The sequence below is a fragment of the Pygoscelis adeliae genome, unplaced genomic scaffold, assembly GCF_000699105.1.
Source record: "Pygoscelis adeliae isolate BGI_AS28 unplaced genomic scaffold, ASM69910v1 Scaffold190, whole genome shotgun sequence".
Lineage (NCBI taxonomy): Eukaryota > Metazoa > Chordata > Aves > Sphenisciformes > Spheniscidae > Pygoscelis > Pygoscelis adeliae.
Genome location: NW_008823922.1, coordinates 166,302 through 193,833, shown reverse-complemented (window position 1 = coordinate 193,833; position 27,532 = coordinate 166,302). Strand labels below are relative to the sequence as shown.

Genomic DNA, 27,532 nt, shown 5'->3' with positions numbered 1-27,532 from the left:
AACATTTCAAAACCAAAATGCTTCATGTATTATCTAACTTACAGAAAGATACCAATTCTCCATTTAATACCATTGAGGACTCTGGAATCAATGCAAAATTTGTGAATGTTGTCTATGATGCCTTATTAAATACTGTAAGTAGAAGAAAAGAATTCATGTTTTAAAACATTGTAACAATTATTTCAGCAAAGAAATATGCTAAGAAGCAATTTATATCAAAAGTTTTTCCCAGATAGGCACGATTTCTGAAGAATCTCTCAAAACATACTTAAAATGGTCCCATGAGAACTGCCATAGAATCATGAAAACTGCTCTAGTAAAAGAGGAGGAAATTTTTGCTACTAGTAATGCACAGTTTATACTGTGGTAGATCTCAAAGACCGCTTGCGAGATATGACGTGACTGTGATGGGACACTGCATAGTGGGCAATAAGGAAAATGTGAGGATGGGGGTAGCAAAAAGTAGGTACTGTGCCTAGTAAACAAAGGATGGGAGTAACTTAGAAATTACATTTACAGTTTTAAAGTTGTTTAAAGTGATGAAAGCCACCGTTGGCACAACTCCAGGCCTCAGCTAATAGTCTGCGAGGAAAGATGCTTAGGAGCTCAGCATCGTAACACAAAGATTTCTTAGCTGGCTTGAATCGCAAGCAAAACAAACTTGCTTGTTCGTACAATATCTTGCATAGAATGTGTATAATTACATCAGATATGATTTTTCCTCTCCTTTTTCCATAGCCTCAAGATGTTCAGAAGTCAGTCCTAAAAGGAATAATTAATGGTCTGCTACAAGAATGGAAAGGGTAATTATGTTTGCATTAGTGCTGTGCCAGCAGTTACAACTGATTCACTTTTTGTCTTTATTGTTTTAGCCAAAGAAAGAAAATGTTCTGATACAACTTATACAACTTGTCTCCATTTGGCAGGCAAATCTGCTGAAATATATCTTCAACTCTGTAAGCTGACACTGAACCTCTGAGAGGCAGACCCAGACCCAGCCATCCATTTCCCCACAAAATCTCAGCTGCTTGTTTCCAGGGCAATCTTTCAGGCATCTGAACTGTGAGATGAATTAAGGAATTTTTCTAGAGTAAAACATACTCTCCCTGCACACCCCCAACAGCAACTAACATGTTTTAACCTAGTTAATTCCTTGATCCGAAGTTTATTTCACAATACCATTCATGTATGGCAATGGCATAGAAATGGCAGTGCTGGATGCAGAAAGGGATAGCCCAAAGGCAGGAGGTTTGGAGATGACAACATTTTAGCAAGAAGTAATAGAAGTGAGAATGCATAGTTTGATTCACAAAAAAATATAGCAAGAGACAGCGCCTTGTTGTGACTCACCTGTGACCCAGCCCTTGGCTATTCCTTTCTCCACTTTATACTACCTTTTCTGTGCTGTTGCTGCATGTGTGTTTGTGGTTATGTAAAAGCCTTGAAGCAGAAAAACAGCAAGAAGTACAGAGGCTGCAGTGGTAGAAGTGTATGGAGAATTCTGGCAGGAAATATTTAAGGTGGGGCAAATAAACTCTTCTGTGGTGTCACCTGAGATAGACAACAGCATGGACTACCTCTTTGGAACACCTCTAACTCTTCAATTCTGACTTTTTTTTGCCTTCTCTCTTGTGTTATGCCACAAAAGGCAGATGCTACTGCCTTTAGACAGTAGTCAGAATCTTTAAGCGTCCTTTTCAATTTCTGAGAGCAGTGAAGATCCTTAAATATGGTATAGGACACGTATTGGCAAAGCAAAGTTAAATCGTAGGGTGCGTGATTTCATGACTCTTAATGTGTGTATACGATGTATACATATGGTTCTGCTTATTATTTCATTCATTCATAGGCCACGAACAAAAGATGATCTTAGAGCATACTGTATACTTTTACAGGTAAGAACAATACAGTATTTTTATTTAAGTGTATGTGTGCTTAACTTATAATCTATAAACCAGTATACTATGCAAACAAGATACTCTGTATAGCTGAGATACTTCACATTTAATTTCCTGTTATAAGAATGTATTAAAATATGGAAGAAGTGTAGGGTGTGCATGATGGGAATGGGAGTTTAATGGAAGATAGTTGATGGGGAAAGGTTGCATAGATTAAAACTATGAACTAACAGTTAGACATGTAATTGTTTCCTATCATTTTGTGGGTTGAAAGAACAAATGTTTTAGCAGGCTATTTGTTCTTATTTCTTCCTTATTCCCAGATCTGCTTTACTGGTGTGCTGTAACTTTGACCTTTCCAGAAAGTTTCAGTATATGCGCTTTTTGATATTGCTGTAACTTTCTCCAGTGTTGCATTTTATCCAGCAGACTCTCTCCAGTCTATCTGACAGGCTGCATTGTCTGATTTCTGTTTGTGTTAACCTATTACCTTTGCTACTGTAGTTGATTTGCATTTGTAGCAAATTTCCCCTTTAAATTTTGCCAGTGTAGATAACACCTCTCCACACAGAGGTTTCTGCTGTTATTTGAGAAGATCAGATGGTAATTTAATTTTTTGAGACAATAGTTTTCTTCTCTGGGGCGGTATACAAGGTGTAAATTATAAGGAATATATCCCGCTGAAAAGCGGGAATGTGTGAACTCATACGTATGAGAGAAAGTAAGTTTGGATTGATGTGCGGGAAGACAGGAGCTGTGAGAATCCTTATTACTGACATGGAAAGCACATCACCCAGAGGAGTGTAATTTATGTGCTACACAGTAAATGATAATCCAGAAAAATATATTGAGTACTGCCTTTATTACCTGTGAGCTTTCTTTTGAAACAAAAAAATCATACTTTTACAATATAGAAGTTATGTATTTTTTATTTGACTAGAAGTTGCAAATCATTTTTTTCGTAGTTTTACCACTGTCACAGCAATTTTGTGAATTCCTTTCCTGCGTAATTGTATTGGCAACAACAAACATAAATCCTAATGACTTTTTTCCCTTTATGCAGTTTATTAACCTAACACATTTTTTTAATCTTTTTCAGAATCCTCAATTTAGTAACACTTCTACTTATGTCATCTATGCTCACTTGCTAAGACAGATAGCAGCCTTAACAGAAGCTGACCATCATTTCCTAGTGCACTGGTCTAAAAAGTAAAAAAAATAAAAAAATAAAATTAAAAATTCCATTTTTAGGATTAGAATTGTTACTGTATTTCCATTGATGTTGACTGTTTTATAAATTATATGAAAGCTAACTTAATTGACTAATGAGATTGTTTTTGTTGTTTTCAAAGTACATTTGGACATAGTCCACTAAGTGATACTGATTTATAGATGCAAATTGTATATAATGTATAAAAATTAAGATCTTTATGCAAAAAAGCCTTAACTGCAAAATAAGCTATGTAAGTTGTTTTTCCGTAACGCATGCAAAATAACTTATGTATGTAAATTTTTTAGATACATGTTTAAACAGTATTATTAATACAAGCATCTTTATGGTCTTTGTTTAAATAAAGCTTTATCTTGCATAATTTGCAAAAGATACTGTAACTTTACTGTATTGTATGAAAACCACAAATGAAATCGAGTCCCTGCTTCGTAGTGTAATAGAGGTAGTGAGAGAGTGTAGTTAGGTCATTAGATTTTTAATTAATTGAAATAACTCTAATAGCGTCTCACTAATAAAGTCATATGGGGGTAACTGCCCAAAGAACGGCTTTTAAGTTGGTATGCACGTTGCCTTCCTTATAATGACTGTGCAAAAACCTCAGTCTGGGGTAAAAAAAAAAAGTTTGAATGGCCATATTCACAATTCCCTTATCTCCTAGGGAATCTGTTAATAAAGGATTTTCTTCTCTGCAAGGCTGGAAATTATATTTCCCTCTCCCCACCCTATAATATGTCTACATTTGCTTAAAATTTTGGTAATATATGATTTCATTTGAATCAGTGTTTACAAATAAGGTTTATCCTCTTGGTTAAGGATGCAGTAGGCATATTGATGTTTGTATTCTTAAAACGTATTAGAAATCTAAACCATTAAAATAGGAGAGCTCTTATTTAGAAAAGGATGCTTGAATATATCTACACATATGTGTATTGTTGTGATGTTATGGAAGTGATGCAGCACATAATTTAAAATGTGCGCTTGTCACAAGTGTATTAAGTACTTTCCACTCTTTATTTAATAGGACCAGGTATCTCAAAATAAAAAAATCAGAATTCCTCAGTATTCAGATTGTGGAGTGAAATAGCTAAGGATTTTTGTTTTCTTTTTGTTTACTAAAAGTCAAGAGTGAGTAATGATTCTATTGCCTTTTTTTTTTTTTTTAAATCACAGACATTACAAAGCATAGTTAGGGGTGCACTGAAGAGCATTGCTGTGTGCCAATATTTAAAAGCATGCTTCTTCAAATTTATATTTGGAGTTTTGTTTTTATGTATAGAACAAAAGCATGTTTTTTAAAAAAATAACACTGAAATCTGATAGTATAAACTCTAGTGTGGACAGTGATCACATGAGAGTAACTGTAGCATGTTTGTTTTAGGATTTCACAGAGGAGGTTCAAGCAGCTGGTGGACAGGTTACTGCAATTTATTTCTTTACGCCTGTTTCCTGCAAAACCTGAAGAGTTTCCACCTATGGTGAAATGTACCTGGTGGATTCCATCAGCAACCAAAGTCCTGGCTTTATTTAGTAGGTATTTTTCTTGAACTGTGTATGCATATGTATGTGTGTATATATATATATGTACATTTGTGTGTGTGTGTATATATATGCGGGGGGATAGTTTATACCTCTCCTTTTTGGGGGGAGACTGACAATGATGGTAGCACAGTACAACCTACAATAAAACGCCAAAAAGTAGTAAGCAACAAAAACATTTTCTATTGGCAAGTCTTCATACTTGCTTTCCAGTAGAGGGTAACTGCTATGCATCATTTTCCTGTAACAACTACTGAAGATCATTCAAACAGAAATCCACAGAAGTAACCGATGGTTAGGGTTTCTCTTACATTTATAAAAGCAACTGTTTTAAATGTGCAGTTGCCAGAATTTCTTCTGTAATTGGCTTACCCCCACAGAAGTATTTAGCATCTAAGAGAAGTTAGGCAATGTATATGCCTCTTAAGTCCGAAACTACAGCTTAAAAAAAGTAAATCCCTGTCCAGTTCAACGTAGAGCACAGCAAATTTGACCATTGCAAATACAAATCTTCTCCTCCGCTCATCCCCAATAGCTTAGCGATTAGAGCATTTACTATGGAAATGGGAGGCTTAAGGTCAGTCCCCTTTTCTTGAGGGGTAAAAACCCTTTCTCCTTTCTAGGAGAAAATGAAACCACCAAGTGAAAATTAAGATTGGAATGAGGATGTTTTCATTTCGATGTCAACTTAAAATTTTTACTTAAAAGCATTCTGCACAGTCCTGCCTGTCCAGAGCGACAGTTTAGACACATAAGCTCAACTGTATCTAAAACCAAGAGGTGTGTTGTCTAGTCATCTATGAAAGAGTTGCTAATTCCTTAATTCTGGGAAAAGGGATATTTAGTAATTCAAAGTACACTACTTTCTGTCTGACCGATCAAAATTAAATTATGTTTAAGTGCTGCAAATAGAGAAAAATTATTAGCTGTTTGACATTATATGAATGTTACATAATGAGATAGGCAGCTTAAATGTGAATTGGTTTTCTTCATTTGGTCAAGTACTTAATTTTTGTACTGGTGAGTCTAGATGGTATAGTAGTTACCTGGGGAAATAGGCATATATTTGCATACTATGTTTTGTGTCCCTCCCTTTCCATCCCTTTTGCAAACAGGCATCAAACTCAAACAGATGATTGTTAACTGGAAAGCATGTAGATGTTGTATCCATAGCTATGTTTGAAATTAAATGAAGGTATTTAAGAAATCCATCTACCAAACTGCTTTTTCATTGATTTCAGCAGAACATAGCATTCTTTATCCATAAAACCTTAGTGTATGTCATTAAGTGGGCTAGAGTCAAATGGAGGTTCTCTTATAAATGGGCTGAACTAGGGATTTACTATTTTCTACAGCAATTAATATGACTTCATATGGTGTTATGTTATAGTTGTAATTCTGTAGCTAAGACTGAGACAAAGTTTTTAGTAGCTGCTTTGGCTTAAAGTTTCTGAGGTCACTGGTACTCAGGATGCCTAGAAACAGATGTGCCGAATCCAGGCAGTATTTTAACTTTTGTGTTTTCTTTGTAGATGCTGCAAATAGTCTGATCAGTCCTTCTGTTATTTCATATACGGATTTCTATAATTCTACACTTGATCATATTGATCTTATGGAAGAATATCATAACTGGCAATGTTATGGAAATTCTCACAGGTAAGAGGAATAACTGGTTGTTTCTGGTTAAGTAGTATGTCAAAGCACCGTATCTACACTATGTATATCTATCTTATATATAGTGTATATATAGTATACATACCCTTTATGTGTATGTATAGCCACATTAAATACTGTATTTTATTGGAAAAACATAGTACAGCTACTACTTGCTATACTTGCTACTGCATGGATGTGAGCTTGACTGAAATAAATCTCACTCTGCCTTTGCAAACTGGAGAAAAGATGTAAAATATAGATGATAATATGAGTTTATTATTTATTGGCATAGACTTCTAACAGTGTCTTACTACAAACATATTTTAACCTCCAATACATTCATAGAAAGTGGTGTTGTGTGCATACTTACCACTTAATGATGAAAATGTATCTAATTACCTGTATATATGTGGCTCCGATCATATTTGTTCCCGTGAAATCAATTGTACTATTTCTGTTATCTGAAAATAAACACACAAGTTAAATCTTTACAGACTCAAAGCTTGCACAGGTATTTCTCTTCTTGTGAGAGGCACCCAGCAGTTTGATTTAGAAACATCTAGAGAAACAGGCATTTCATCTTTCTGCTAAAGTTTAAAATCTTAGTAATGTTTTCTTAATAAAAATGTTATTTTATATAGCTGTATTTTTCAGCATATCAATATGTATCAGTCAGTCTTTACAGCCTGAATCACAAGATCAATTAAAATTTCCCCATATTTCAAGACTTTTCAGTAAGCTAGTTTAAGACATCAGCCATCCAAATGTAGCTTTTTGTTTATCGCGTGTGCAATTTTCCTTGCCTTTAGCAGCAGTTGAGGAAAACTTGGAAAACATAATTTGCTCCACCAAAGCAGGTATTTTAGGCTAGGCTTCTGTCTGATACCTGATATTCTGCTTGGGAAGGAAGGAAAAAAAAACCAAAAAACCCACCAAAACCCATGGACAAATGATAGCAATAAATGGTACGGTAGGCTTTGCATAGTCTCAGTGAAAGCATCAGAATCTGAATACTGCTGAGCTTCAAATTTTATTTTTTTTTTTCATTGGCACCATCTGGCTGTTTTGGCACCCACATCCAAACTTATGAAAGGGCAATTGTACTATTTCTGTTATCTGAAAATAAACACACAAGTTAAATCTTTACAGACTCAAAGCTTGCACAGGTATTTCTCTTCTTGTGAGAGGCACCCAGCAGTTTGATTTAGAAACATCTAGAGAAACAGGCATTTCATCTTTCTGCTAAAGTTTAAAATCTTAGTAATGTTTTCTTAATAAAAATGTTATTTTATATAGCTGTATTTTTCAGCATATCAATATGTATCAGTCAGTCTTTACAGCCTGAATCACAAGATCAATTAAAATTTCCCCATATTTCAAGACTTTTCAGTAAGCTAGTTTAAGACATCAGCCATCCAAATGTAGCTTTTTGTTTATCGCGTGTGCAATTTTCCTTGCCTTTAGCAGCAGTTGAGGAAAACTTGGAAAACATAATTTGCTCCACCAAAGCAGGTATTTTAGGCTAGGCTTCTGTCTGATACCTGATATTCTGCTTGGGAAGGAAGGAAAAAAAAAACCAAAAAACCCACCAAAACCCATGGACAAATGATAGCAATAAATGTACAGTAGGCTTTGCATAGTCTCAGTGAAAGCATCAGAATCTGAATACTGCTGAGCTTCAAATTTTATTTTTTTTTTTCATTGGCACCATCTGGCTGTTTTGGCACCCACATCCAAACTTATGAAAGGGCTGTGAGATTTCCACCTGCTCCAGTTCTTTTCAGTTAGCTGGGACACTGGGAATTCAACATATATCAAAACAAAGTTTGCTTGATACATAATTTCTGGAGTAGCTGAAGTGCAGACTAGCTGTATTATTCTTAAAGTAAATTTAATTCTTTTACAACTACATTTTTTTCCGATTTTACATCCACTTAAAAAAACCAACAACAAAAACCCAACAAAGAATAGCAATCAAGACTATATGCTTAGAACTAAGAAGGCCAAGTAAGAGCAAGTTCTGGTTTATCTTCCATATGAAATATTTTGAAGTACATAATTCTTTGAACTAAATCAACACTCCTTGGTAAAACACTTTGGATTAGAATTTCCAAGAGACCAAGTGAGAATATTTTTCCTCATTTTCCTTTCTTTCCTAAAGACACTAGAATGCAGAGCTTCTCACAGGCGGGATTCAGGGTGCACACATGCACTCTGGATTGAAGATGCACACATAGAGTCTGAAGCTCTGGGTATTTCAATATGAACTTCTGCTAGGTGATGCATGAGATAAATCAACAAAAAATTTACCAAAATAACCAGTAACAAAAAAATATTTTACCTTGATGATTTCTGAAGTTTTTGCAAATTATTCGTATTATCTGATTGCAGTGGAATGTGGCTGTGATCTGATATTTTAGAAGTCCTAAACACTTGTAACCCCGGGTTAAATCTGAAGGACCTGTGCAAAATCAGTTCCTTTGAAAATCAATTCTGCAGCAAATAAGCCAAACCAGAAACACTTCTACCACGTACCTAAGAATGCTACACTGAGCTGTTTTTCCTGTATTTAATAAGAAGACAATATTGTTTTCTTTAATTCAGTGTAGCAATTAAAATTTAGTATTTAAAGCAGATGGCTGTCTTTTATTAGGTCTATCGATAATAAAAAACAATAAAAAAGAGCTTTATTGAGGATAAGTATTATTACTAATTACAATTTCTAGTAGTATTTGCAAATGAGTTTGTTCTACTGAATTGAGTATCTATGTACACAACACAAAAAAACCAGCAGCTATTTGCAAATTACTATCAGTGGAGGGAAGGAAGTTCCTGAATGATAATGCAAAGATTGGCTCCTGTATTCTTAAAAAGAAAATAATATGCTAGGTGCTAAAAGAAATATTTTTATCTTCTTTTCTCTTGTTGTTAGGTTTTCTTTCTGTCAGTACCCATTTATTATTTCTATAGCGGCAAAAAAAGTTATTATTCAAAGGGACTCAGAACAACAGATGATAAGTATTGCACGGGTAAGTCATTTAGTGATAAATGTTTGTGTATCATCCATTGGTATTCTGTAAGTTTTTGTTAGACTGATACTACATACAGCCTTTCACCACAACTTCTAGTATTTTGGACTACCCTGAAAAAGAACTTGAGCTAGTTTACTATTCCTAGTCTACAAATGTCCTTGCTGGATTCTCAATATTTTTTATTTTAATGTGCTTAGTTTCAGGATGCTTATAAATATCAGTGCTGTGGAAAAAGAGTTACAGTAATTTTTATTTTTTTCTTTTTTGAGAAACCAGCATAATGTGCTAGCATGGTAAATTAACAAGATAATTAAGGAAGAAAAATTCCATGAGAATTTTGGACTGTTTCCTATTTTATTCTGTGAAGATACGTTGTCATGGAAGACCAAGATGCAACTGTATGTTCACAAGTCACAGAAGAGGTACTGCTTCTGGGCGGCCTCTTTTGTTTTGAAAGAGGCATTGTCTGCCTCCTTCAGTGGTAATTTTCTTCAGGTGCTAGGTGATACCTGTTTCCTCGGTGCTCAATGTGGCAGCACCACCGCCTATCCATTCCTGTCTTGCTGGATGTGTCTTGTGAATAGCTAAGTAAAGCCCAAGCCAGACTCTGGAATCTTATGGGTATGTTTTTAACTATTTGGGGAGTTGAAAAGGTTGTTGCACAATTGCCGCCGCCTTTTTAAACTTCCTGATAAGTGAGTTTGAATATGGTGAAGTTAGTTTGAATATGGTGTAAATGCTCTCTGCAGTAGAAAAGAAATTGCTCTCCATCTCTTAGAAGATATTGAAGCAGCTATCGTATTAGGGTAATATCTTTAATGCAAGATACTAAGGACTTTTTACATTTAACAAGTGTGGCACTTTGTTTTTTAAATGAAGATACTGCATGTATGATGTTCTTTTTCATTCAAATAGCAAAGCCTTGTGGATAAAGTCTCTCGCAGACAGAAACCTGACATGAATATGTTGTTCCTAAATGTGAAAGTGAGGAGGACGCACCTTGTTAGTGATTCACTTGATGAGGTAACAAAAAATGTAATTAAATGGTGTGTTGCTGCAGAATAGCTATCATGCTTAGATTTCAGTTTGATAAGTCATATTTAAATATTTCTGCGCTAAGAGATTGGGAATATAACTGTGTAATACTAAATAAAGAGAACTGAATTATTGTCACAGTAGCAGTGCTGCAGATTAGATCGGGTTAGACATTATGAACTTTATTTTCTGTCCTCATACTGCTCCACAGCTAAGCCTATAATAAACATACATGCTTGCATGCCATGTGGTATGTATTTGTGTTTGCAATTTTTGTCTTAGAATACAGTGCATAATTACCAGGTTATATAGGACTTGGTTCCATGATAGGAGCATGAATAGTAAGTGACTAATCACTAATGAGTTTGTTCTGTTCTAATTCTTGGGATATTTTTATTCTTTTCCATCACTAACTTCTCTATCCTATAAGAATTATTTTAGGCTTTCTTTTCTTAAGTTCTTGATTTTTAACTAATTCCTCACATTCTTGAAGGTAGTATTTCCTTTTTTAGAAATGAAACAGATGTGTCCATTAAAGGAGGCAATTCTTCAGTCTCCACTGAACCTTGCTAATTAACATTATTTAATGAAATCTTGTACTTACTCAACACTAAAAACAGCCTGATGCTATTGAAAAATAAGTCCAAGTGGTGAAAACAAGACCAAACAAGTTCTGATTACTCATGTTCAGAAAACAGAAGTTTAAACTTTTTTTTCCTAGATTAAAGCCTGTCTATTTTGGCCTCCTCTCCTAAGATAGAAGAAATATGAGTGGCAATATTGCTTTCCCTCAGGCATTGTAGGGATTTTTTTACCACACTTAAATAACCAAGAGCACCTTCAAGATTTCTGATAGCCAAAATATTCTCCTATTTATTTCTGATCTTTTCTTCTGCCCATCTCAGGGATGAGTAAGGATGTATTATATTATTATCCATATTCTCAAAAGTGTGGGGAATGAAAAGTGGGGGAAAGATATCTTATTTGTATTTCGAATTAAAAAAAATAATTTGCGAAGGAAAATCACTTCATCTAATAAAAACTGTAGGTATTTGTATTATTTGACATAAAGTAATAAAATTTGTGCCACAGGAATTTACTTGAGCAGCTAACAACATAGAAATTATTTTAGCACATGCATCTTCCTGACTGGTTTAAACACTTTCTCTGGAGTTGGCCAGTAATTAGTGATTTAAAGAAAAATTATATAGGGACTTGATCTGAAAGACCATTGCTAATTGTGAACGGCTGTAATCTAATTCTTTGCAGGTCTTTTGCATACCTGGATGAAATGCTGTCTCTTAGGACAAAGGAATGAAAAGAGCTTGTTCCATTGTCTAAAAACCAGTTTTACAAAACAGCTGATACTTGCTGGCAGGTATCTTATGCTGAACAGAACAGTGTCCAAATACTGAAAGCTTTAGCTACCTCCTTATTTCTAAATATCTCCATAGGATGTCTAATTTTTTTTATCTATCATTTCTTCCTGGCAGAATGGCTTCTGTGCAGGTAAAAAATTACATAGGACCAAAATATTCCAGACAGACTCAGTTCATCGTATCCAGTAGCTTATTAAAAGCCTGTTTGCATACCACCTAACTTCTTTTCAGGCCTGGAGTGTGGCACCATGTGCAAGGTAGATGACATCAAGTAGTCATGATTGTCTTGCTTCTGCAATTCAATCATTGTTTTAATATAGTTTTGACCTATTAATAGGAGATGATGCAAATTGCTAGTTTAAACAAAGCAAGAGCGGTAGAGACGGAGAGATGTGTTCTCTATGGCTAGAGGCAGTGATAATATGTTAAATAGTCGTCTTTTTCTTCTTCCCTACCTATTTTGCAATAGCTAGCAAGGAAGAAGGCAGATCTGAAAAAGAAGTTGAAAGTCACATTTGTAGGGGAAGCTGGTCTTGATATGGGTGGCCTGACAAAAGAATGGTTTCTTCTTCTGATTCGCCAGATTTTTCACCCAGATTATGGTGAGTCCTCATAAATGTTCTTAAGTACAACATGAAAATTTGTTCATTTTAAATTATCAAAACAGTGATGGATAAGAATTCTTTATTAATCCAGTATTAGGCAGACCAGTTACTACTTGATGTAAAAACAAAAGTGGGCAACTTAGAATTGTATATAGATGAGAAGTTCTCGCATAGAGGAAGGTGGAAGAGAGTGGGAAGTACTTGAAGAGCTTTGAAGATCTTGGCTTTTGACAAGGAGGTTCAAGCATTGCTGAAAAACTGAGATTTTGCTTCAGTGGTACGGCAAAATTAGAGGGTGAACAAATCTCTATCAATGGAAAGGTTTAGAATTAAAATTAGGATTCAGCTTTTTAAGACTCTCGTCACACTAAACCTTGTTTCAGAAATCAGAGGCTTGATGTTTATGGTTTGTTCACTAGGCTAGTGAGCATATTGAATACAAGCAGGGGGATTCAAGACTAGCAGTAGATTTTCCTTGAAGTTCTTCCTCTGATGTATCTTGTGTCGTTACAGTGTTTCCATCTCTATCCAGAGACAGGATCTTGATTTACCTCTGGGCAGATGGGAGAAGGCCATCAATTATTTTATGGAGTAGGACAAGGATAATTTAAATCTGTTATAACTCAAATGGAATCAGGCCTTTGAAATGGTTGTTTCCATTTCTCTTCTGAGTAGAAAACTCTTACGAGTTTTCTATAAGTGTTAGTGAATTCCTAGACCTACTAACAAGCTAAGAAACAAAAACTGTGCAAGCCATTGAAACACTGACACTTGTCTGCCCTTGGAAATTTTCTAGAATTCACACAAGTATATGTGTGAATTCGCATATTTGGATTTAAGAATAACGTTCTTCCATTTAGCTTAATATGTTGTTTGGTTGCAATTGGAAATTGGAACCAAATTCTAATTGGAATATGATATTCCTGTTCCAAAATAGGAAGAGACATATAGCAGCCTCTGAAGTAGATGGCTTAGCAAATATTCGGGTGTCGGTCTCTTCTCCCAAGTAACTAGTGATAGGACGAGAGGAAATGGCCTCAAGTTGCGCCAGGGAAGGTTTAGACTGGATACTAGGAAAAATGTCTTTACTGAAAGAGTGGTTAAACATTGGAAGAGGCTGCCCAGGGAAGTGGTTGAGTCACCATCCCTGGAAGTATTTAAAAGACGTGTAGATGAGGTGCTTAGGGACATGGTTTAGTGGGCATGGTGGTGTTGGGTTGACGGTTGGACTCGATGATCTTAGAGGTCTTTTCCAGCCTTAATGATTCTATGATTCTATTCAAGTGGAGATAAGGCCAAATGTATTTTTTTGTCACATGCCATCCTTGCCTCTTTCTTCTCATGCTGCATTTTCTGTTTTTACACTGCCCTCGGCTGTCTTCGTATTGCTAGTTTAGGGAGTTTTCCTGGTTTTCGTAAGTAGCTACAGTTGGATGCTGTTATGCTCGTTTCTGGCAAACCGCTGACTCTGGCCTCCTGTGTATCAATGGTTTCCATTTGCACTGATAGTTTCTGCAAGTTGTAGCACTATTTCTGTGATTAGTATAGGTAGAGGTTAGTTCTTACTTGAATCTTTGTCGTTATATATTCTGTTTGGGGTATCTGTGTGGCCAGTATTCTTAAAGTGGCCTGAGATGCTCTCAGGATAGAAAGGTCCTTCAGTCAGGTGCAGAGGCAGTGGCAGATGTGAGACTGAATGAAATGGCCTGCCTCTGCTGTTACCAGGACCTGTGAGCCCATAATGATATCTGCAGGCCCAAGGGGGGAAAAAAAAAGGAAGATTTTTTTTGAGTAAATGGGAGATTGGAAGACATGAATGAGCATTCATAAACAAGCAGTTCAATCTACTTGTTTTATATTGCTGTAGATGGATCTGGGTGGGGTTTTTTTCCCCCCTCTAATATTTCTCAAATGAGTCAGCTTTCCTCAGCTGTGCATGGATACATTACTGATGTTATAATGGGTTAAAGTGTTCCCAGGCTGGCTCTTATATTAGAAACATTGATTTCCAGGGACTTCAGCATAACACCTGACGGTCATTGGTAGAATACAAGAGCTTGTCTGTCTTTGCCTGGAAGTGTCCGTGTCCCTTAAATGCATGGTCCTCTGTTGTTTATAGGACTCCTTCCAAAGGTCCAGAGTTTTAAGTCATAAATATGTCCTCAGATCTTCTGAGACCATTGTTTGCCTATAGCCCTCTTTCCAGTAAAAAGGGATCTGTGTGGAGAGATGACATTTGGTGATAACAACCTTAATAGGAAGCAATTTATCCTGGAGAAAGTGTTCGACAGTTGTGTTAGTAAAAATGTGTTGTCAGCAGAGCTTGGTAACTGATGAGTTTGGAAACATTCGAGAGTAATTTTTTTTTCACCAGCTCTGGCAGGCTTCCTCACTTTAAAGTGTAAATTCTTTCATTAATATGACCATCAGTCAAGTGTGGGAGGAGTTCAGAAATGTTCTTGTCCCTTGGAAAGGGACTGTATACTCTGCTGTCTTTAATGTTTAAGTTGCAAATAATGTATGTCAGAAGTTTGGAAGGAAAAACATAGGAAAACATCACTGTTATTACCCTTTCCAGGTTAGCTGATCCTGCAGGTTTAACCCCTGAAATTAAAAAACTCCCAATTAACTCAGTTGTCTGCCCTCCTATGTGTGTTACAATGCTTTCTTCATCTTGTTGCGGACAATTAATAAATGGGATTTGAGACTTATTTTGTTCCAGCATCACTGCCATATTTCAGTATGTGAACCTTGCTCTGCCTTATATGCAACTGTTCTGTTGCTTCTGGTAGAGACACTGTCAACATTTTGTGATGCGCACCTTTTTGAGCTAAAGTTCAAAAGATAAAGTTAAGATTGTTCAGGAGAGGTGGGGGGGGAGATTTGAAGGCAGAGTTTTACCTATAAATTTTCATAAAAACTAGATGTCCCTGAGACCTCAGTTGGATTTTTATTCTTTTTTTTTAATCCAAAGGAGTTTGTTTCATTTAAATATTATTTTTCCCCAACTTTGTCTTCAAACACAGATGTGGTGAGCTACTGCATACAAGATGTCCTTAGAACTATTCAGTGCTTTGTTTTGTACACTGACTGTGGAAACAATAATAAGCTGTCGGCCCATTCAATCCCAACAAACTAAAACCAGTCATCACGTTTTATCCAATTTACTTCTGCATTGCTAAAGTTAACTTAGAATCATAGAATAGTTTGGGTTGGAAGGGACCTCTAAAGGTCATCTAGTCCAACCCCCCTGCCGTGGGCAGGGACATCTTCAACCAGATCAGGTTGCTCAGAGCCCCGTCCAACCTGACCTTGAATGTTGCCAGGGATGGGGCATCCACCACCTCTCTGGGCAACCTGTGCCAGTGTTTCACCACCCTCAGCGTAAAACTAAAGCTAAACTTCACTGTTAGTGCATACTTAACTGGAGTGTAAGTGTCTTGTTTCTGTGAGCAATACTTCCTAGGCATCTTAAAGCTGTTACGTGGTTTCATTATGTAGGTTTTTACTTTCTATCACTCTTTAAAACAGAATGATCCATATCCGACACAAATATCAGGCAAACTAGTCTATAGTCATGATTTCAGTAGGATCTAGCTTGTCGTTTAGACCAGTGAGTGTTTTTTTTAGGGTATTTGTGGTTTGGGGTTTTTTTTAACTTCTCTGATAGAATTTTTTGACGGAAAATAGGAACCATACCCCTTTGCTGCTAATGTGTGTATAAGATAAACGTTTTACGGCTTTCTGTTCTAAGAAGTTAAAGCTTATGGGATTCACGCCAGCATTTTTAAAGATCGTCATCTGCTATTGACCCAGGAAGGGAGGAAGAAATGGGTCTACATTGCAGCAAGAAAATTTTTGGTTAGACAATTAATGTTTCTGGCTGTACAGATGATGAAGTACAGTGAAGAAACAGATTGCACAGAGACAGTGCAGAATATCCTTGCCCAAGCACCTGCAGGCTCCTGCTGTGGGTGGGAAGACGGTGCTGAGAACAAGCGTGGAGATAGGGGCACTCCTAGGAGCACTTTTAAGGGTGCATATGTGAGAAAGATGAGGTTTTGTACAACTTTTTATTGAAGCTCAGGCTTTGTAAAGGCCACCGTTCCCGTTCTGCAGGCATGTTCACCTACCACAAGGACTCACACGGAGCTGTATCCTTTTATGTCTGCTAGACGGTGCTAAACGAACAGCCATTCAATGAGTTGGTATGGGGATGAAATAAGGCATTGATTAATGCTCATTCAGATGTTGTATATACGAGTGTGTTCCATTTTAAATATATAAAAAGAATGTCATTCAAGCAAGTGAACTAAAAATAGGAAGAAAATGGTGGTATGTGGGTACATGGTACGTTTTACAGTCAGAAAATACTAGAATTAAGATTAAACATGCAACGTTTTTGTGTATAAGTTGTAAGTTTTTATGTACTTACACCTCTGAGTTTCATTCAGTAAACATATATTAATGCATACAGGCTCATTTTTCGTTTATGTCCCTGTTGATCAGTATGTGGCTTTTTTTTTTTTTTTACTGAATGGAAGCCACATGCTATTTTGAGCATAAGTTTATTTCCTAGGTTTTCTGTTGTGCTCAGTTATGAAGTCCTCAGACAAATGATTTATGATAATACATGCTTATAACTCCACTAAAATGAGATGGTGATGTCCCCATTTTACTGACTGCAGTTGGACCAGATGATCGTTGTAGGTCTATTCCAACTGAACTATTCTATTCTAGTGGAGCTGAATCGTGAACTGGATTCTTCTAATTTTTGGTATAATTTCAAATCTGTTTCACAAGATACACTTCAAGGTGCTAACTGATGAGCTGTAGTGCCAGTGCAGGTTTGTCTTTATGCTTTTAGATTTATTTAAAACAAAAATTGCTATACTGAGCTTTCTCTAGAATTTTTGGATTAAAAATATATACCTACAGTTCCCTTTAAAAACTTTTTTCATAATAATACTATGGAACAATTTATTTAGAAATGCTTGTATGGAATATTATGATGAAGATTCTCAGTGTTCTGTCAATGTGCGTCGTTTGACCATTTTAACTACTATTTAATTGTAATACAAAACTGCATTTAAAATTGTCAGTCAAAAAAATTAAATAATTTCCATTTCTTCTGTTTGTTTAGCATGTATTAGATTATGCTGAGTAAAATCTTAAAACACTTTTTCCAAGTTACTTAAAATATTAACTATAATAAGGATGTGTGGGGTTTGCCCTTAACGTTTGACATATATAGCTTATGGGGCTTGCTGTATATAATAGCATCACCTTGGATATTCGTTTCCCACCTTGCTGCTACAAGAAATTATTGAGTCCTCCCATTGTTCCTTGCGATCATAACACACTTGTAGGCATCTGTGATGTCACATTAGATGACCTGTTTCAGATTATGCCCGTAAGTACTACCTTTTTTCAGAGGCTAAATTACCGATTTAAAACCTGTTTTATTTATATTTAATGCTTGAATTATAAACTTTGAAAACAGCCTTTTTTTCAGCACAAGCTGGTAGAGTCTCCTTTTCTTCTGTTGAATCCAGAAGTTCTCCATGTTTTCTAGCATAGCAGAATTTTTATTGATCTACTTGAAGTTAGAATACCAAAATCGATATGAGCATTCTAGACACATTTTCCGTAGTAAAAAGAAAAATGTAACAGTTTATACTGAAATAAAAATATATATATACACACATATTAATTAAGCAGTGAGTTTTTCTTTGTGTACGCATTTTGAATATACAGCTTTTTCCAAGATACTTTCTGTATAAAAGAATCATTCTGGCACGTCCTTGCAAAGTACATCGCTTAGTTTTGTAGATTTACTAAAGAGTTTTTATTCGTATTGTAGGAACTGGCCCATGGACTAAGTGAACTTCTATCCTATGAAGGCAATGTAGAAGAGGATTTTTACTCAACCTTTCAGGTCATTAAATATACAATTATGATTCTCAAACTCGTTCAGTAACTTTTACCGATGTTTCTGCAATGGAGTGGCCTACTACTTGTGTGATTGCTGATTGTTTGCAATATAACTGCACGAGCATTAAAGCTTGCTTCAAGAACCAGTCTAGTCCTGGGGCCTCGGGGCATACAGAGGCTGGCTCATTACAGGGCTTTCAGCTGTTGTCCCCTGGCAGCGTAGGTGGATCTGAGTACTGACTGCCAGGGTCGCATGGCCAGCTGCTGGTGCATTTCCAGCTCTTTGCTTGCTCTGACACCATCACCTTGCAATCGGTGACCGGGTTTGTGGAATTCATCTGGCTGCAAAACAATCCTTTCTCTGACTAACCCAGATGCTAGTCAAAGCTTACTCTGGTTATTTTATACGCTTTGTCCTGACCTGTATGTCTAACTGCTACTTCAATCAAGAAAGCCTTTTTCATTTATTCATTGTTTTAGAACACATACTAGTTAGTAAAAGTTCATGCTGGTTTATGGATGTTTATTGGACTAGTATTGACCTTTTTTTTCCCCTCAGCTTTGAATTACATTATTGTCAGACCATATGAGAATTTTTGTAAAGTGTTTACTTTTGAGTTTCTAGCTGAGATACAGTGGAACAAATACCTTCTTAGTTGTATTTGATGCTCCTAAATTGTTCTGTTGTATGAAAAACCCTGTGGCTCCAGAGCCTGCAGGTCAGTTTGATATGCCACTGTGTAACAGGGTCAATTTTTCTACTTTGAATACCAATTTCTTGAGCAATTTGTTGAAAATTGTAATACTTAATTTTTAAAAACCCTACAAACCTCAGAATTACAGCATGCGCTAAAGAGAGAGACAGGTGAAATACATGAAATAATAAAGACAAGCTTTATAATTTGTGAGTATATGAATGTATTTCCCAGTACTGACCTTGACCCCTCTTTTTCTCCAGGTTTTTCAGGAAGAATTTGGTGTCATAAAATCTTACAACTTAAAGCCAAATGGAGATAAAATTCCAGTCACAAATCAGAATAGGAAAGGTACTTCAATACATATTAACTACACATATTTGGCAGATTTAAGTTTGTCCTTTTTTTCCTTCTTATAAGCCTAGGTTTTCTTTAACAAAGTGAAAATTAAATTACTGTAGTCCTTTCTGGTATGCCTACCAATTTAATAGTATCTAAAATGAAATGCATTCATTTTCCTTAATTCAGTACAATTTGAGAGCACAACAAATGATTATTTAAAATTATTATGATATAACAAAATAAAATGTTTTTCTTTTTTAGAATATGTGCAGCTCTATGTTGATTTTCTTCTCAATAAATCAATCTACAAACAATTTGCAGCTTTCTATTACGGATTTCATAGTGTCTGTGCTTCATATGCATTACTGGTAAGAATAAAATGAAACATAACACTTCTGTTTCAAATATGTGACAATGACTTATCTAAATTAAATTACGCTGGATGATTTTAGGATTCATGAAGAATCTTGATTAATCAATGTAGTTGATTAATCCAACATAAGCAGAAGAAATTAAGAATGTAATCAACTGTTCTCTGTAGCGTTCCATTGAAAACAGATAAACAAAGCTCCACAAGCTAGGTTTATCAGTATGCATTCACAGACACTTCATGGGCTCTCGTGAATGTTTACAAGGATTCTCTGTATTCCCTACAGTTACGAGCAGCAGAGCAACTATGTCTGTGTGCTCTTGAGTGACTCCGCTGAAAACACCTATTACTTTTTGCAGGAAGAACACTCAGTGAGGTTGAGATTAAACATTCTTCCTGTTTGGCTGTTGGAATGCCTTTTGTAACTTACATCATCCCTTGTGCAGTAAGAAGAGAAAGAAGAGGCAATTACAATTTGCATGAGATTTTCTTCATTCCTGTCATAGCCAAGTATGACACACTTGCACCAAAGTGAGATCTGACTAACTGCAGGGAAGGTTCTGGAAGGAGAATGAAAATCCATTGAAATGCCATGATATACTTTCATGCAATTTAATGATGATGTAGTAAATGAATAAGTAGGTTCTGCAGGTGTAAGTTTAGCTGTTGTTAAACGTGGTTTATTGTTATTGTATTTGCTTTGCGCAGCAGTGTGTACAACTAAGAGTCAAATTCTGTCAGCCACTGCTACTCATCAACCTACATTGAGACTTTTCAGTGTAAATGAAGTTGTAACCAAAATTGAGATCAAGACCCTCCCTCTGAATTCCATACGTACAAATTTAATTTCCTTCCTGACCCATTTGTAATCTAATCAGATGACAAGCAAGTCAGTGTAATAAATGTAAGAATGAAAAAAAAGTGAGGAACAAAAGAAATACGCTAAAATATGATGTTATCCAGTAATTTGCTTTTTACTATATAGAGTAGTAAGAGATTCTTCAAAGTACTGAGGAATTCATTTTTCTATAAAACAGTATGTATTGAAGTTATAGATTTATATTGAATTATATTCTGTTAATTTTTCTATAATGCCAAAAGAAAAATTTAATCTGAATCTAGTAGCATCATTTCTCATCTTTAAACAAAATTAAATATTTTATCCTTAATTTCTGGCAGCTACTTCGTCCAGAAGAAGTTGAAATTCTTGTCTGTGGCAGTCCTGAACTGGATATGTCCGCTTTACAGCGAAGTACTCAATATGAGGGCTACCAAAAAACTGATCTTACTATACGGTAGGCTTAATTTTTTTCATTCTAATTACTGAGTTTAAAAACACCATGGAATGGTAGACCTTTGGGAATAATCCCTTCAAGGATAATCTGAGAATGATTGAAGTTTTAAAAACCCATTTCCAAATAAGACAAAGACACTATGAAATTATCTCAAGTAGGAAGTGTTAGATCCTTAATGGCCTAATGTGTTGCTGAATACCTTTAAAAGGTTATGATCAGATTGAAATGGAGACAGTTTAAAAAGAGTAGCTTCAAATCCTGCATAGTGAAATCTGAGTCTTTTTTTAGAAGATTGGATATTAAAAACATGCTTTTTTTCTTCCAATTCTATTTGATACTAAGGACATTTATATTAGTGAGTAGAAGGCATTTATATTTTTATAGAAAAGTGGGTTTGGGCATCATTTGACAAGACACCATTCCAAAATTCATAAAACATTGTACTTGTCAAGTCCTTAGGAATTTATTTAACCTTGTATATTAGGATACTACTGATGTCCTATATATTACACTAATTAAATTCTCAGTAAGTGACATTCATCACGTAGTACTTGCGGTTGTATTATTATCCTCATACTGTTTTGTCATGATATTGCATCTTACTTCATTTTCTTCTCCCTCTGCCCTGCACATAGATACTTTTGGGATGTAGTGCTTGGATTTTCTCTTGACCTTCAAAAGAAGCTGCTACATTTTGCCACAGGAAGTGATAGAGTACCTGTGGGAGGAATGGCTGATTTGAATTTCAAGATTTCAAAGAGTGAAACATCCACTAATTGGTAAGTAGTTTTCTGGATTTTTAAAATTTTTTGTTAAATTATTTCCTGAGAGCCCTTATCACTCTTGAATGTCTTTTTAAAGAAGAGCAAACTAATGTATAAGGAAGAAACTGCATGAACTCCTTTAGTTTGTCTTCAAGACGTTATTATACCCATTTATTGATTGCATAGGTTTTGCAGGTGACCATCTAATACAAAATTGATTCTCCAGTCAATGTTTATATTTGAGGCCGGGAATTCTTTATTTATAGAGATTCCTTACATGTTTTCAATGCAAATAAATTATTTGTTTAATTGTTCCTAACATGACGGCTGAGCTAATGAAAATATACTATGAATCACCATGAATTTTTCTGAATTCATTGAGTCTGTCTGTCATTATGTATAGCAGCCCCTGCAGTTGCAGAAAATGCTTGTATTCTTTCTTGATGGTCTAAATAAGAATTTTAACATGTATGGCTGAGAAGATGTAGCATTCCTTTAGGGTCTCTGGTGAGTAAGTGTATGGCTGATACAGAGGTTGCTCAGAAGAAATAGGAACGAAGCGGCCTTGTAATTTCATTGTGAAGGTTAAATTGTTCATGCCAAGTTCTTATGTTTCTGGTAGTGTTTTATTTTGTATTGAATCGACTTGAGAAATTCCACATACTTTCCAGCTAGTATTTTGCTTCTCAAGATTGGAGAAAGTCACTTTAAATAATTTGGAAAACTGTATAGAAAAGCTCACTGCTAAACAGTAATTGCTGCTAAGCAGTAATTACTGGCTTTACCTTGATTTCTCAAGCATTTAGGGTAATCAAAATACTTAAATGGAACTATATTTTTAAAATCAAAATTCTGTTGGGTTTTCTGTGGAGAGCTGAATTAAATGCATAAACAAAATAATTTTTTATTTTGTTTTTAAATTGGATTTATCTCATTACTGTGGTATTTCTAATGCTTTATTCAGGGAGCTCTAATAACTGGTTCCAGTAACGTTAAAGGAACATAAGGATCTGATGAAAAATGAAGAAAAACCAGTCAACGCTGAATCTCTGTTTAAGTTCATTCTCCTGTAAATTGTTCTTTTTCTTAAAAATGGGAAAATGTGTTTTGAAATAGTGTGCATTTTAAAATTATGTAGGTCTGTGTTCTGCAAGACAATCGTTGCAGTCAGACTGCCTGCACAGGGATGAACATAGACATGTTGGCATTGCATTGCTCACACAATAGAATCAAAGAATATAACAGCAGTAAGAATTACCAAATTAATATCCAGTTTCCCAACTTTCCAAATTCTGAAGCACGTGACTCCAGTGTGATTAACAGATCTTTGCTTGCTTGTTTAAAGGGCGGGGAGGGGGAAGTAGCTTGGGTTTCCAGATCTGGGGGGATTCCACCCCCTTTCAAGAACGTTTGCTAATGACCAAAGGCCAAGCTGCTCCCATTCAAAAGACTGAGGGCTTCAATGAAAACAGAACTAGAGAGCTTTTGAGTCACGTACTAAAATTTAACTTTTCAGTGTCCAAGTTTTAGAAATTTTTCAGTGTGTTGGGTTAATTCCAAATGTCAGGTTGAGCTTCAGCTCACTGTCTTTCTCCTCTCTCCCCCCTCGAGTAATCAGCTGTAGGACAAGTCTATATCCTTAGTGCTGTCCTGCGTGTCACCTGAGAATATAAAAGGCAAAAGAAGGTCCCATAGCTTCTTGCTGCCTGGGGCTATGAGGCACAGTGTTAGTGGCATCTCATACTGATGGCAAAAAATGCTTCTGCTACTGAAGAACAGTTCTCATCAAACCAGTCCATTCTAGTGGGGAGAATTGTTTCCAGTGTTTCATTCAGTCAGGCAATCCTAAGAGGTACCTGCAATATATATTCAAACTCAGCTCTCAGGAGAAACTCGAAGCTGAAGGTGTTGGTATGGCTAAGACCAAAACTTGTGAACTGTTGTTTTTCCAGGGCTTCAGTCAGCTCCTCAGCGCTCTGCACTGAGGCGTGTGCCTGTAAGGATGTATTTTACCAGGCTGAACTTTGAGTTCTGTATCCTTACAGTAACTGTGGTTCATCTAGGTGTCTCTATACCTACTGCAGGACCCACCTTCCTTCTTCACGTTGTGGATTCTGATTATACCCAGATTTTGTATTTAGAGAAAAACTGAGTTTGAAGTCATGTGGTACCTGGAGTTTCCAATACCTGGAGGGAGATGTTTCCAACTTAACAAAAAGAAGAAAGGCAGGGAGGCAGTTGCCGGCAAACAAATTCACCTGAGGTGCATGTGACCAATAGTGGTGTTATGTGTGTTCAACAGCACTTGAACCATCAACATTAGGATAAATGTTCCTTTTACAGGGTTTCTTATTTAAGTAATGTTTAACTGAAAATGTGTAGGCAGTTTGTAGTGTTCTGCTTCTATTGTATTATTATTAAATGTGGTTTTTTCGTTTGGGGTTTTTTTTAATTATTTTAGGTTACCTGTGGCCCATACCTGCTTCAACCAGCTTTGTCTCCCTCCTTACAAGAACAAGAAGGAACTGAAGCAAAAGTTGATCATTGGAATTTCAAATGCAGAGGGTTTTGGTCTAGAATAACATTAAATACTTTAAGAACAGCATTTTTATGTAGCATTCACTCTCTTCTAATTGTGCCTTTAAGCTTTTTGTTGTTACGTCTCTTGATACTGTGCCAGTCTTACCCAACTTAGATTTTTTTTTTTTTAAATAATTAAATATGAAGTGTATGGTTTTTCCTGAATGGCAATACATTTACTGCTTGCTTTGTCACACAGAAAGTAGCTTTCTTTGTACAAAAAGCTAGTCTATTCGATAAACGAAACCCAACTAAGACAATTTCTAAGTTATAGTTTGTTTCTGTTTTTTCTTAATAGCACTTTATCATTAATCTTAATTCCTTTATATCACAGATATCCCACTGGGAGATAATATACAGAATATTTCTTTATTAGCTAATCCCAGTGGTGGAATGTTTTCAATTAACATGAATAATAGGAAAAAAAAAATACAGCATGTAGCCATATTTTCACAAAGGCAAATAGGAATTTTAGTCTTTATAAAATGTATGCAGTTTTAATATTCTGGTTTTCCTTGTCAATGAAACAGGCTGTCTAAGAAGCATGTAAATAACTGCCTTTGAACAAATAGGGTTTTGGTAGTGCCATTTACTGCTAAAAAATTATTTTTTATGAATTAGAGGTTTTAGATGTTCTATACTCAGCTTTTACGCTTGACTGTACAAGAGTGTTAAAAGGTAGTTTCTTCAGCTTGAGGGGATTCAAGTTCAAACTACAGGTATTAAGCAACTTGTATGTTCATTCTTTGACAGCAAACTAAGCAGATCTACTGTAGCGTTGTAGTAAATAAAACTAGATATTTTAAAATAAATTCCACATATGGTGAAATATTTCAGGAAAAGAATTAAATCCACAACACATGGAAAACTGATGAGTGTATCATGCTATCATTTTTTTAAGCAACTTTGTTGAAAGTCTTAAGTAAGCTGTGACAAAAGTGAATACAATAACATTTCAGAAGAATGTTGATGCTTTCATTAACTTGAAGGCCAGCATTTAAAGACAATGTTTTGTGGTTTTCACTACGCAAACTACATGAAAAAAATTCTTGGTATGCCTGCTCTGAGTTAGTAAATTAGGAGCTGGGAAAGAAACTGGTCCTAAAATGCAGCTGTAATTATAAGTCTGGGTTTTATTCATTAAACAGAAAGAATTTATCAGCATGCAGTATAGTATTTTTTTAATATGAGTAGCTAGTCTGTGTTCTATAGATTTTTTCTTTCAGCTGAATGAGGCCCAGATTGTTCAAGACACTTTGGCATCTAATTTGTCAGCTTTCCCCATTGACTTCTGCTGGGGCATGGATGCTTAAATATCTTTAGTGTCTGTACTCAGTTACTTATTTGCAATAAGAGTAAAATATTATATTATTCTTGTTTGCCCTTTCTGTATTATTTATATACGACCAACAGATTTACACATGGTGAACAAATGAATCTGCCTAATCTGTAGTTTCAAAGCTGTTGTGGATTTTCTTCAATAGCTAAGTGTAAATTTTATTTTATTCTATTTCTTAGAGAAGGTACTGGCAATTTTACTGTTTTATTAAAGCAGAGATAAATAGTAGGATATTTTAAAATATTTGGCACTGTATTCATTTTGCTCTCCTTGAAACCAGTAATAAAATTTCCATTGACTTCAGCCTGGAACAAAACTAGGTTAGCACAGAGAGTGTTAAAAGTAGCTCTTCAAACTTGTGCATTTTACATTTTCTCTCAAATGGAGATTTTAAAGTAAATTTTAATTTACAGGATTTTAGATGTTAAGAAATAAATTAAACTTTCACCATTGCACTGAATGAACTAGATAGCTTCAAGCAATGTTAAATTTCCAACAGCTGAATGTGGTGGATGTAGGTAAGAAATCTGGAAACAAACACCTCCCCCCTTTCCCCTCTCTGTAGAATTGGACTCACGGAAGGTTGGCTTATGAATAAATAGCTATACAGTTTATCTGAAAACACGGCAAATTAGCCAAAATATTTTTTTATGGCTTAAGCCCACTTTTAATAACTATTTATCTATTATTGTTAAAATAAAAGCTTTATCTTCTTATTTTCACTGAATTGCACTTTGCCTTGAGTTTAGTTTTATTTATTGAAGCTTTTTTGATTTACTGTGTAATATTACCTCAGAATTCTAAAAAGGCTATTGTATTTGCATCAGTTTTTAAATAAGATTGTCATTCAATGACATTTTATATATTTCCTGATGTTGATAAATGAAATAGTAAATTTTGTATTTGTTAAATGAAAGCATTGCACTGTATTTATGAAATAAGCCTCTGATCACTTTGAAACTTTTCCTCAATGATGTTTTGTTGTTCTTTTTGTCTTGCCCTGTAATCCAGCAAATCTTTTTTTTATCTCCATCATTGTTTTGTACCGTACAAAAGAAATCTGGTTTGTATAAACTTGTTCATTACTAAGTATCTATTTTTATGTATTAAAATTGTGCAGTCATTAAATCAAATATTTCAATTTCTGGCCTCACTTGTTTAATTTCAGATTTCCAAAATTGATCATAATGGGTTTAAAAATATGATCGACCTATCTGCTTTTGTCTTATTTTTCTTTTTGAAGTTTTCTTTACAGTAACAGTTTTGCTAAAACATTCTGAAAAAGAAACTGAGTTTCAACTACTAGACATACACCCAGAAGTATATTCCATATTTATAGTCAAAATTACAGGTGTTCCAGTGCATATCATGGTGTAACAATGCTGCAAAATAGCATGGATCCTCAATTTTCCTTATTTTATTTCCTCAGTTGCAAGATTACTTTAAGGTACAAGGGGAGACAAAGCCAAGCTGTTGTATGTTTTAACTTTTTCTGACTAATTTTAACACTAACATCAGGAGGGGCAGGTAACAAGAATATCATGCTTTCTCACAGACACAGCTACCGATCACAGGACGAATAATATCTGCACTGATTCAAACTTGCTTCTTGTCTCCTTTGTACCACTCAAGTTACCTACAGATGGCAGCAAAGATGAGGATTGAAACCACTTAATTAGATGTCAGACTTTCCTCTTGACTAACAGTAGATATTGTAAGTACAAATAATGAAGAAAAAAGTTATATCTTATAAATGTATATCACAAATAATTTCAGACTTGCAAGATCGGGAAATATAAATTGGCTTCTAGCAAATGGATATGGAGGAGGGAGAAGCAGTT

At 35.3% G+C, this 27,532-nt stretch overlaps 1 protein-coding gene across 1 annotated transcript in view; it reads left to right on the top strand.

The window, feature by feature from the left end:
- Positions 1–26,832, top strand: part of HECTD2 (HECT domain containing E3 ubiquitin protein ligase 2) — a 42,931-nt gene extending 16,099 nt beyond the window's left edge. The window contains exons 5-21 of the mRNA XM_009320490.1: positions 45–134; positions 739–803; positions 1,850–1,895; positions 2,998–3,107; positions 4,508–4,656; positions 6,198–6,321; positions 9,254–9,350; positions 10,269–10,376; positions 12,237–12,369; positions 16,492–16,526; positions 17,627–17,785; positions 18,236–18,310; positions 19,265–19,352; positions 19,605–19,711; positions 20,893–21,008; positions 21,644–21,787; positions 24,234–26,832. Of these exons, the coding sequence (XP_009318765.1) occupies positions 45–134; positions 739–803; positions 1,850–1,895; positions 2,998–3,107; positions 4,508–4,656; positions 6,198–6,321; positions 9,254–9,350; positions 10,269–10,376; positions 12,237–12,369; positions 16,492–16,526; positions 17,627–17,785; positions 18,236–18,310; positions 19,265–19,352; positions 19,605–19,711; positions 20,893–21,008; positions 21,644–21,787; positions 24,234–24,354 (1,767 nt within the window). The 3' untranslated portion in view covers positions 24,355–26,832. The remainder of the gene's footprint in view (positions 1–44; positions 135–738; positions 804–1,849; positions 1,896–2,997; positions 3,108–4,507; positions 4,657–6,197; positions 6,322–9,253; positions 9,351–10,268; positions 10,377–12,236; positions 12,370–16,491; positions 16,527–17,626; positions 17,786–18,235; positions 18,311–19,264; positions 19,353–19,604; positions 19,712–20,892; positions 21,009–21,643; positions 21,788–24,233) is intronic.
- Positions 26,833–27,532: the final 700 nt, after the last annotated feature.